This window comes from Ranitomeya imitator, chromosome 9 (genome assembly GCF_032444005.1).
Source record: "Ranitomeya imitator isolate aRanImi1 chromosome 9, aRanImi1.pri, whole genome shotgun sequence".
Classification (NCBI taxonomy): Eukaryota; Metazoa; Chordata; class Amphibia; order Anura; family Dendrobatidae; genus Ranitomeya; species Ranitomeya imitator.
In genome coordinates, this window is record NC_091290.1 from 150,844,709 (window position 1) to 150,857,592 (window position 12,884).

The 12,884-nt window shown below is 47.8% G+C and overlaps 1 protein-coding gene across 1 annotated transcript in view; it reads left to right on the forward strand.

Moving 5' to 3' along the window:
• Positions 1 to 11,650, forward strand: part of LOC138649217 (meckelin-like) — a 30,036-nt gene extending 18,386 nt beyond the window's left edge. Inside the window, exons 23-29 of the mRNA XM_069739420.1 lie at positions 5,170 to 5,286; positions 6,163 to 6,279; positions 6,393 to 6,497; positions 6,995 to 7,097; positions 7,380 to 7,522; positions 8,613 to 8,727; positions 10,922 to 11,650. Coding sequence (XP_069595521.1) covers positions 5,170 to 5,286; positions 6,163 to 6,279; positions 6,393 to 6,497; positions 6,995 to 7,097; positions 7,380 to 7,522; positions 8,613 to 8,693 — 666 coding nt within the window. The 3' untranslated portion in view covers positions 8,694 to 8,727; positions 10,922 to 11,650. The remainder of the gene's footprint in view (positions 1 to 5,169; positions 5,287 to 6,162; positions 6,280 to 6,392; positions 6,498 to 6,994; positions 7,098 to 7,379; positions 7,523 to 8,612; positions 8,728 to 10,921) is intronic.
• Positions 11,651 to 12,884: the final 1,234 nt, after the last annotated feature.

The following is a 12,884-nucleotide window of genomic DNA, read 5'->3' on the forward strand; positions in this document are numbered from 1 at the left end:
TGATAAGATCCTGTCTGCAGCCACCACTAGGGGAGCTCCCTGTATACAGAGATACATGATAAGATCCTGTCTGCAGTCACCACTAGGGGGAGCTCCCTGTATACAGAGATACATGATAAGATCCTGTCTGCAGCCACCACTAGGGGGAGCTCCCTGTATACAGAGATACATGATAAGATCCTGTCTGCAGTCACCACTAGGGGGAGCTCCCTGTATATAGAGATACATGATAAGATCCTGTCTGCAGCCACCACTGGGGGGAGCACCCTGTATACAGAGATACATGATAAGATCCTGTCTGCAGCCACTACTAGGGGGAGCACCCTGTATACAGAGATACATGATAAGATCCTGTCTGCAGTCACCACTAGGGGGAGCTCCCTGTATACAGAGATACATGATAAGATCCTGTCTGCAGCCACCACTAGGGGGAGCTCCCTGTATACAGAGATACATAATAAGATCCTGTCTGCAGTCACCACTAGGGGGAGCTCTCTGTATAGAGAGATACATGATAAGATCCTGTCTGCAGCCACCACTGGGGGGAGCTCCCTGTATACAGAGATACATGATAAGATCCTGTCTGCAGCCACCACTAGGGGGAGCTCCCTGTATACAGAGATACATGATAAGATCCTGCCTGCAGCCACCACTAGGGGGAGGTCCCTGTATACAGAGATACATGATAAGATCCTGTCTGCAGCCACCAGTAGGGGAGCTCCCTGTATACAGAGATACATGATAAGATTATATCTGCAGCCACCACTAGGGGGAGCTCCCTGTATACAGAGATACATGATAAGATCCTGTCTGCAGCCACCACTAGGGGGAGCTCCCTGTACACAGAGATAAGTGATAAGATCCTGTCTGCAGTCACCACTAGGGGGAGCTCCCTGTATACAGAGATACATGATAAGATCCTGTCTGCAGCCACCACTAGGGGGAGCTCCCTGTATACAGAGATACATGATAAGATCCTGTCTGCAGCGACCACTAGGGGGAGCTCCCTGTATACAGAGATACATGATAAGATCCTGTCTGCAGCCACCACTAGGGGGAGCTCCCTGTATACAGAGATACAGGATAAGATCCTGTCTGCAGCCACCACTAGGGGGAGCTCCCTGTATACAGATATACATGATAAGATCCTGTCTGCAGCCACCACTAGGGGGAGCTCCCTGTATACAGAGATACATGATAAGATCCTGCCTGCAGCCATCACTAGGGGGAGCTCCCTATATACAGAGATATATAAGATCCTGTCTGCAGCCACCACTAGGGGGAGCTCCCTGTATACAGAGATACATGATAAGATCCTGTCAGCAGTCACCACTAGGGGGAGCTCCCTGTATACAGAGATACATGATAAGATCCTGTCAGCAGCCACCACTAGGGGGAGCTCCCTGTATACAGAGATACATGATAAGATCCTGTCTGCAGCCACCACTAGGGGGAGCTTCCTGTATACAGAGATACATGATAAGATCCTGTCTGCAGCCACCACTAGGGGGAGCTCCCTGTATACAGAGATACATGATAAGATCCTGCCTGCAGTCACCACTAGGGGGAGCTCCCTGTATACAGAGATACATGATAAGATCCTGTCTGCAGCCACCACTAGGGGGAGCTCCCTGTATACAGAGATACATGATAAGATCCTGTCTGCAGCCACCACTAGGGGGAGCTCCCTGTATACAGAGATACATGATAAGATCCTGCTTGCAGCCATCACTAGGGGGAGCTCCCTGTATACAGAGATATATAAGATCCTGTCTGCAGCCACCACTAGGGGGAGCTCCCTGTATACAGAGATACATGATAAGATCCTGTCTGCAGCCACCACTAGGGGGAGCTCCCTGTATACAGAGATACATGATAAGATCCTGTCTGCAGTTACCACTAGGGGGAGCTCCCTGTATACAGAGATACATGCTAAAATCCTGTCTGCGGTCACCACTAGGGGGAGCTCCCTGTATACAGAGATACATGATAAGATCCTGCCTGCAGCCACCACTAGGGGGAGCTCCCTGTATACAGAGATATATAAGATCCTGTCTGCAGCCACCACTAGGGGGAGCTCCCTGTATACAGAGATACATGATAAGATCCTGTCTGCAGCCACCACTAGGGGGAGCTCCCTGTATACAGATATACATGATAAGATCCTGTCTGCAGCCACCACTAGGGGGAGCTCCCTATATACAGAGATATATAAGATCCTGTCTGCAGCCACCACTAGGGGGAGCTCCCTGTATACAGAGATACATGATAAGATTATATCTGCAGCCACCACTAGGGGGAGCTCCCTGTATACAGAGATATATGATAAGATCATGTCTGCAGCCACCACTAGGGGGAGCTCCCTGTATACAGAGATACATGATAAGATCCTGTCTGCAGCCACCACTAGGGGGAGCTCCCTGTATACAGAGATACATGATAAGATCCTGCCTGCATCCATCACTAGGGGGAGCTCCCTGTATACAGATACATGATAAGATCCTGTCTGCAGCCACCACTAGGGGGGAGCTCCCTGTATACAGAGATACATGATAAGATCCTGTCTGCAGCCACCACTAGGGGGAGCTCCCTGTATACAGATACATGATAAGATCCTGTCTGCAGCCACCACTAGGGGGAGCTCCCTGTATACAGAGATACATGATAAGACCCTGTCTGCAGCCACCACTAGGGGGAGCTCCCTGTATACAGAGATACATGATAAGATCCTGTCTGCAGTCACCACTAGGGGGAGCTCCCTGTATACAGAGATACATAAGATCCTTTCTGCAGCCACCACTAGGGGGAGCTCCCTGTATACAGAGATACATGATAAGATCCTGTCTGCAGCCACCACTAGGGAGAGCTCCCTGTATACAGAGATACATGATAAGATCCTGTCTGCAGTTACCACTAGGGGGAGCTCCCTGTATACAGAGATACATGCTAAAATCCTGTCTGCGGTCACCACTAGGGGGAGCTCCCTGTATACAGAGATACATGATAAGATCCTGCCTGCAGCCACCACTAGGGGGAGCTCCCTGTATACAGAGATACATGATAAGATCCTGTCTGCAGTCACCACTAGGGGGAGCTCCCTGTATACAGAGATACATAAGATCCTTTCTGCAGCCACCACTAGGGGGAGCTCCCTGTATACAGAGATACATGATAAGACCCTGTCTGCAGCCACCACTAGGGGGAGCTCCCTGTATACAGAGATACATGATAAGATCCTGTCTGCAGTCACCACTAGGGGGAGCTCCCTGTATACAGAGATACATAAGATCCTTTCTGCAGCCACCACTAGGGGGAGCTCCCTGTATACAGAGATACATGATAAGATCCTGTCTGCAGCCACCACTAGGGAGAGCTCCCTGTATACAGACATACATAAGATCCTGTCTGCAGTCACCACTAGGGGGAGCTCCCTGTATACAGAGATACATGATAAGATCCCGCCTGCAGTCACCACTAGGGGGAGCTCCCTGTATACAGAGATACATGATAACATCCTGTCTGCAGTCACCACTAGGGGGAGCTCTCTGTATATAGAGATACATGATAAGATCCTGTCTGCAGCCACCACTAGGGGGAGCTCCCTGTATACAGAGATACATGATAAGATCCTGTCTGCAGCCACCACTAGGGGGAGCTCCCTGTATACAGAGATACATGATAAGATCCTGTCTGCAGCCACCACTAGGGGGAGCTCCCTGTATACAGAGATACATGATAATATCCTGTCTGCAGCCACCACTAGGGGGAGCTCCCTGTATACAGAGATACATGATAAGATCCTGCCTGCAGCCACCACTAGGGGGAGCTCCCTGTACACAGAGCTACATAAGATCCTGTCTGCAGCCACCATTAGGGGGAGCTCCCTGTATACAGAGATACATGATAAGATCCTGTCTGCAGCCACCACTAGGGAGAGCTTCCTGTATACAGAGATACATAAGATCCTGTCTGCAGCCACCACTAGGGGGAGCTCCCTGTATACAGAGATACATGATAAGATCCTGCCTGCAGTCACCACTAGGGGGAGCTCCCTGTATACAGAGATACATGATAACATCCTGTCTGCAGTCACCACTAGGGGGAGCTCTCTGTATATAGAGATACATGATAAGATCCTGTCTGCAGCCACCACTAGGGGGAGCTCCCTGTATACAGAGATACATGATAAGATCCTGTCTGCAGCCACCACTAGGGGGAGCTCCCTGTATACAGAGATACATAAGATCCTGTCTGCAGCCACCACTAGGGGGAGCTCCCTGTATACAGAGATACATGATAAGATCCTGTCTGCAGCCACCACTAGGGGGAGCTCCCTGTACACAGAGATACATGATAAGATCCTGTCTGCAGCCACCACTAGGGGGAGCTCCCTGTATACAGAGATACATAAGATCCTGTCTGCAGCCACCACTAGGGGGAGCTCCCTGTACACAGAGATACATGATAAGATCCTGTCTGCAGCCACCACTAGGGGGAGCTCCCTGTATACAGAGATACATGATAAGATCCTGTCTGCAGCCACCACTAGGGGGAGCTCCCTGTATACAGAGATACATAAGATCCTGTCTGCAGCCACCACTAGGGGGAGCTCACTGTACACAGAGATACATGATAAGATCCTGTCTGCAGCCACCACTAGGGGGAGCTCCCTGTACACAGAGATACATGATAAGATCCTGTCTGCAGCCACCACTAGGGGGAGCTCCCTATATACAGAGATACATGATAAGATCCTGTCTGCAGCCACCACTAGGGGGAGCTCCCTGTATACAGAGATACATAAGATCCTGTCTGCAGCCACCACTAGGGGGAGCTCCCTGTATACAGAGATACATGATAAGATCCTGTCTGCAGCCACCACTAGGGGGAGCTCCCTGTACACAGAGATACATGATAATATCCTGTCTGCAGCCACCACTAGGGGGAGCTCCCTGTACACAGAGATACATGATAAGATCCTGTCTGCAGCCACCACTAGGGGGAGCTCCCTGTACACAGAGATACATGATAAGATCCTGTCTGCAGCCACCACTAGGGGGATAACTTTTAAAGTTTAATTTATGTAAGTACATACGGTGAGCTTTTTAAAGGTTGTAAGCTTACATTATCCATTTTTGAAACTGTGAAATACTGTGATATTTGCGGCAGGTGTCGGTTTTCATCCTGACTCACAAGTGTTATGGATATTATATCCACGGACGGTCGGTGCATGGACAGGCGGACGTCAGTATGGAGGCTATGCTGGATCACCTGCGTAAAGAGGAGGTACGTGCAGCGTCGGACCGGAGCACCTTGGTCCCTCCAGAGAAAATCATTCTTGGGGCCCACTATGTAGCTACATAGAAATAAATACAAGACCACCAATTGTGCTGTAAAACACGCTAATATCAGGGTATAATATACAGTAAGGTAGTACACGGCTTTATGATTTAGCAGAGGTTGGGGTAGCTCCCTCATAGAACAGAATGCAATCCTACAGTATTATGGCCACCACGTACTCACTCGCTCACTGATATGTATATACCGTATTTTTCGGACCATAAGACGCACCTAGGCTGTAGAGGAGGAAAATCGAAAAAAATTAGAAATAAAAAATGTAGTCAAGTCTGTACTAATATCCCCCACTGCTGCTGCTCTGCTCCGGACTCCGGTAAGTATTGTAAGTACCAGGGCCCTGAGCAGGCAGAGGGGCACTCACTGGCCCCCATCGCACGCCGGTGTCCTCAACAGCGAGTGACCTCCCCCCTCCTGCTCAGGGCCCCGTTACTTACCCGGGTAACGACGCCAGCCCTGCTGCTCGCTATTAAAGTGTAATGAATATTCACTGCTCTCACTATCCATGGGCGTGGAGAGCAGTGAATGTTCATTTCTCTTTAGCAGTGGGCACAGTCTTTATCTTCTGCCTCCTGTCACCCGTTGCTCCACAAGTGTCGGGCAGGCTCCCCTGACTGCCGCTATTAGCAACACACCACTGGCTGGGGGGCCCTAGTCATCTGCCGGCCCTGTGTGCCTGCAGATGTCAGTGCCTGGGCCCACCGGACAATCCACTAGTTGGCCAGTCCGACCCTGGGTACATGCCATCTTCTAGAGGCCGGAATCCTTATCAGACAATCAGATTGTGACTTTTTCTGTCTCTCGCAGGAAAACTTGTGTCCCCTGCGCGGCTTGGAGCCCGGATCGGAGGTGCAGACGTTTGAGGTGCTGCTGAGCGAGCGGGTGCGGGAGCAGTACGAGAAGATCATGCAGCCCCTCATGGAGGTAATGGAGACCCTGCTGTTCCTGGCCACCAGCTATGTATAATGAGGGGGCAGGGGCGCTGTGCTTGTATGGGGGGTGCGGGGCTGCCGATGCTTAATCTGTTCTTGTTTTAGGCTCCCAGGGGCCCAAAGGGAGGAAACGACAAGAACCCAATGTTACAGCAAAGGATAAAAACTTATTACACCATTAACCGCTTCCTGTCCTGCTTCCTGGAGCACGTGAGGGGACTCTTTTAATTTCTATGTATGGTGTTAAAGGGGTCACATACTATTATGGGGAGGAGGGTCCCGTGATTTATGCTAAAATATGGGTTGGGGGGGGACTCTGCTTCATGTAAATCATGAACAATCATAAGAAGTGTATTTAGAATTTATTTGTTCCACTTTTTCTAGCTCTCTGCTTGCTGAGCGGGAACGAAAACCTTTCCGGTTACAGGCGCAGAGTGAAAACTCGTCCGAACCGAAAGTTGTCATCAGCTTTGGGTTTGTTACACAGTATCCAGTGTAAACGACAGGCTGGAAGTGAGACTGAGACATTGTGACAAACCCTCTGCTGTGAGAAGTGTTAGGTCCTGTTCATGGTCAGCAAGCAGAGATTTTGAAAACGGTGAAGAAGTCCAGTACATGATCTGCTTGTACTGAAGGTGAGGTGTCGGATGGGGGGTGTCCTGGTGTTTCCTCTCCGTAGATAATGCCGCACCCCGTGTGTCCCGCAGGTCTATAAGGACATGGATTACTTGGTGAAGGACAAGCTGTTCCTGGAGAGCGTCCTGGACGTGGAGTTCCAGCAGCCGATCGACAGATCCATATTATATACCGGTGAGAGGACGCCGACAACCCACATACTTCATTTACTAATAAGTTGTCACCCTTCTTTCCCAGAATCCTGAACAGTAAGTCCATCTCGTCCTATTCAATCCATCCTCTGCTCCAAGACATCTGGGAAACTGCCGGACCACAACTCCCAGCATCCTGACGGCCATAAACTGCTGGGAGTTGTAGTTTAGCAGGAGTTGGATCAGTCTCGTTTGCGCCTCCGGACCCCAATTGTTCCCTCTCCTGGATCCGCACCCCCATCATCCTCCTATCTTTCCATTGCAGACGATCGGTTCCGCTTCAGCCGGAATCTGTTCTACAGTAACGAGCTGGTGCTGCTGCTCTTCGACACCCTCCTGTTCTGCGTCATCGATCTGGGGACACAGAATTTTGTGCTGGCGACGATTATCACCTTCGTGGTGCAGACGGTAAGGGTCTAGTCTGGAGTCTGTGAGCTAGATTTCAATATGGCTTCCGTCCACCCCCCAGAGGCTTACCCCGGGGGCCACACATGCACTAGGCTTGCTTCCGGAAGCTTCATTTTACCATGTCTTGTTCTAGAAAATGGGGAAAAAATTCCAATTGTGTTTAAATTGCAAAAAAAAAGTGCAATCTCACACTTGTTTTTTGTTTGGCTTTTTTGCTAGGTTCATTAAATGCTAAAACTGAGCTGCCATTATGGTTCTCCAGGTCATTACGAGTTCATAGACACCAAACATGTCTAGGTTCCTTATTATCTCAGTGGTGACAAGAAATCCAAACTTTGTTTAAAAAAAAAAAAAAAAAATTTGCTCCATTTTCCGATACCTGTAGCATTTCCATTTTTCGAGATCTGGGGTCAGGTGGGGGCTGATGTATTTATTGATAACGTTTTTGTGCAGATATGTTCTTTTGATCTCCCGTTATTGCATTTTAATCCAATGTTGTGGTGACCAAAAAAAACCGGAATTCTGGCGTTTTGACTTTTTTTTTTTATCGGTACGGCGTTTAGCGATCAAGATAATCTTTTTTTATTGATCGGGCGATTCTGAACACGGCGATACCAAATATGTGTAGGTGTGTTTTTTTTTTTGTTTTTTTTAATTATTGTTTTATTTTGAATGGGGTGAATTGGGGGTGATTTAAATTTTTATATATTTTTTTAATTTTTGTAATATTTTTAAAAACTTTTTTTTTTTTTTTTACTTTTGTCATGCTTCAATAGTCTCGATGGGAGGCTAGAAGCTGATATAGCCTGATCGGCTCTGCTACTCACAGCAAGACCGGAACTGACAACCATAGAGGTCTACGGGGACCTCAGGTTGTCATGCCAACACACCGGTGACCTGCAATCTCGTGTCTGGGGTCACCGGTGTGCATATTTCAGTCCCAAAGCAGTGTTTGACAGTGGCATTTAACGGGTTAAGTAGTGATTCCACCCGCGGCTATAGCGGACACATGTCGGCTGTTCAAAAGCAGAAAGCTCAGGGCGGCCTCGATCAGTAACCGCAGATTCTTGCCTTTTTCTCCATTTTGCAGTTTGTGAAGATTTTGCGATCAGAAATTGGAAGGAAGAATTTGTCCATGCAAACGATGGTGGAGGAAAACTTCCTAATATGAGACGGCGGAGAGCGGCGGCCATGTCCAGATACAGGCACGTACGGCAGAGAGCGGCGGCCATGTGCAGATACAGGCACGTACGGCAGAGAGCGGCGGCCATGTGCAGATACAGGCACGTACGGCATAGAACGGCGGCCATGTGCAGATACAGGCACGTACGGCATAGAACGGCGGCCATGTGCAGATACAGGCACGTACGGCATAGAGCGGCGGCCATGTGCAGATACAGGCACGTACGGCAGAGAGCGGCGGCCATGTGCAGATACAGGCACGTACGGCATAGAACGGCGGCCATGTGCAGATACAGGCACGTACGGCAGAGAGCGGCGGCCATGTCCAGATACAGGCACGTACGGCAGAGAGCGGCGGCCATGTGCAGATACAGGCACGTACGGCAGAGAGCGGCGGCCATGTGCAGATACAGGCACGTACGGCAGAGAGCGGCGGCCATGTGCAGATACAGGCACGTACGGCAGAGAGCGGCGGCCATGTCCAGATAAAGGCACGTACGGCAGAGAGCGGCGGCCATGTGCAGATACAGGCACGTACGGCAGAGAGCGGCGGCCATGTGCAGATACAGGCACGTACGGCAGAGAGCGGCGGCCATGTGCAGATACAGGCACGTACGGCAGAGAGCGGCGGCCATGTGCAGATACAGGCACGTACGGCATAGAGCGGCGGCCATGTGCAGATACAGGCACGTACGGCAGAGAGCGGCGGCCATGTGCAGATACAGGCACGTACGGCATAGAGCGGCGGCCATGTGCAGATACAGGCACGTACGGCAGAGAGCGGCGGCCATGTCCAGATACAGGCACGTACGGCAGAGCGGCGGCCATGTGCAGATACAGGCACGTACGGCAGAGAGCGGCGGCCATGTGCAGATACAGGCACGTACGGCAGAGAGCGGCGGCCATGTGCAGATACAGGCACGTACGGCAGAGAGCGGCGGCCATGTGCAGATACAGGCACGTACGGCAGAGAGCGGCGGCCATGTGCAGATACAGGCACGTACGGCAGAGAGCGGCGGCCATGTGCAGATACAGGCACGTACGGCAGAGAGCGGCGGCCATGTGCAGATACAGGCACGTACGGCAGAGAGCGGCGGCCATGTGCAGATACAGGCACGTACAGTAGAGAGCGGCCGCAATCAGAATCCCCCAATTTAAAAATCTAACAACTAATGTATCAAGAGGTTTCTCGAAATTCTCCACAAATTCTTATTTAATGACTCCTGCAGTCCCATGTAACACCACAGATAACACAGTGATAACTCTCATAGTACAGATAATGTCTATGGTGTTACATGGGACTGCAGGGGACATGTACTTGCCAAACTCTCCCCTCCCCAGTCTGTCTTGAACGCTGCAGCCAGGATCATATTCCTCACTATTAGTGATGAGCGAATATACTCGTTACTCCAGATTTCCCAGCATGCTCGGGGGTCCTCCGAGTATTTTTTAGTGCTCGGAGATTTAGTTTTCATCGCCGCAGCTGAATAATTTACATCTGTTAGCAGCATAAGTACATGTGGGGGTTCCCTAGCAACCAGGCATATTATTATATCACTCTATATTATTATTATTACATCACACTATATTATTATTATTGTTATTATTCTTACAATCATTTGATTATTATTACACTATACTATTATTATTATTATTGTTACAATCGCCAATATTACATCACACTATACTATTATTATTATTGTTATTATTATATCACTCTATATTATTATTATTACATCACACTGTGGTATTATTATTATTATTATTGTTATTATATCACTCTATATTATTATTACATCACTCTATATTATTATTATTATTGTTACAATCATTGATTATTATTACACTATACTATTCTTATTGTTACAATCACCAATATTACATCACACTATACTATACTATTATTATTATTATATCACTCTATATTATTATTATTACATCATACTATATTATTATTATTGTTATAATCATTGATTATTATTACACTATACTATTATTATTATTGTTATTATTATTATATCACTAATATTACATCACTCTATACTATTATTATTATTATTGTTACAATCGTTCTTATTAATATTGTTACTATTGTTCTATTATCATGATGAGTAGAGTCCTTGTGTTTGTGGACAGAACTACAAGTTGCAGCCAGCTGTGTCAGTAGTGGGGCTGCTGCGCCTTGTAGTTCCCTGACTGAGCCTTGTGTCCCCCCAGGTGTGCCCAGGTATCACTCCCAGTCCCCCAGCATGAACGACAGGAAGGAGTTTGTCTTCTCCTTTAATGCCATGGCCTCCTCCATGCACGGGGGCAGCGGCTCCTACTACCACCAGCAGGTCAGCTACCAGGACATCAAGCCCTGTGTGATGTGAGGACCCTCGGATCGGGGCGGACCCCCAGTGTCACAGACCCCCAGTGTCACAGACCCCCAGTGTCACAGACAGTGAAGGACCATGCGTGGTGCTGATCCACAGGGACGAGACCACCTGCAACAATGTATCCGCCAGACCCTAATGTATCTCCCGCTGGGGGTCTCCAGACGTCGGTGGTCCTGCTGCAGGCCCGGAACCCTCCACACTTTGTGGCACCTGTGATGTTTCCTTATATTTATTGATCCTGTACCGGCAGATCCGCGCCCCCTGCACTTATCACCAGGACTTTGGGGGCTTTTCTTGGCAATATTTGCCGTGTGAAGGGTTTTTGTTTTTTTTTTAACAATTTTGGTTGCTGTAAATTCAGAAGATTCGATGTTCGGTTTCTAGATGATGATGATGATGATGATGATGATGATGGACTTCGCTATAAACGACGCTTTGTATTTGGGAATTTTCCGATCTTATTTTTCTCTGCACTGTAAAAAAAAAAATATCATTTTTTTGTGTTTGTAAATTTAAAAAAAAAAAAAAAAGGAAAAAATCAAAATAAAATTTTTATTCTATTTGTTAATTTTAAGAGAAATTCTCATTATTTTATTTATTTAATAGATGTCACGGTAATGAGGAGATCGGCCATTATTCCCTTATGTCACAACACAAATGTAATTATTAAATGATCAAAGTGGAATTGCCCCAAACAGAGAAAAGGAGAAATCCGAGAAATCTGATGGTGAAACCACTACAAGTAGAAGTACTACAAGTACCATAAATACCACTATTACCACTAGAGGTACTACAAGTACCACTATTACCACTAAAAGTACCACTATTACCACTATTATGAATACAAGTGCTACAAGTACCACTATCACTATTACCACTACAAGTACTACAAGTACCACTATTACCACTACAAGTACCACTATTACCACTATTATGAATACAAGTGCTACAAGTAACACTATCACTACTGCTCAAGTGTTCAGGGGGAGATGAGTGTCTGCAGCGTCTGTGGGGAGAAGAGGAAATAAAATGAAACAAACAATAACCTGCTGTGGAAGGGGGTGACTGTGACTTGGGGCCGGGAACAGCAGCCGCTCAGCACTAATCACAGCAAGATCCAAAATCCTTCATTCCCAAGAATCAGAACATTAAAGAAAGTTCATCTCTATAAAACTGCAGCCACTTTATGGGATGAATCCTCTGCAAATCTGCACAGAAATACTAATAACATAAAACCCATCAATCAATGTTCTGTTTCTGGATCTCTGCAGAATCTTTCTCCATCTCAGGGAAGGTTATTGGGACAATCAGTGATTATCTGATCAATCTCCATCATCCTCTGCTGAGGGTCTCGCTGCAGTCTTCATGGTTCTTTCTATTTGTTTCTTCCGGTATCTGATACATTCACCATCTCATTATCAGGTATTTTGTGTCCGTTTTTGGTTCTGTAATCAGAGAAGAAGAAGAAGAATCTCCTCACTGAGCTGCTCCAGCCGGAGAGACTGTGCTGTTCTGTAGGCCACAGATATAAATGTGTAAGTGTAAGCCCCCCGGATCGGAGGCCGAGCCCCCATATAAGAGGTGGCACAGGCTCCTGGTGGGAAATAATCACTTGTAACAGAGACAGATCGATGTCATTCTCTGAATCCAGACTCCTGCTCAGGCCTCGTTCACACCGTCAGTATTCGCTCAGTATTTACATCAGTATTTGTAGCCAAAACCAGGAGACGAACAATCGGAGGAAAAGCGTAAGAGAGACGTCGCCACTTCTGGATTATCACCAGGATGGCTACAAACACTGA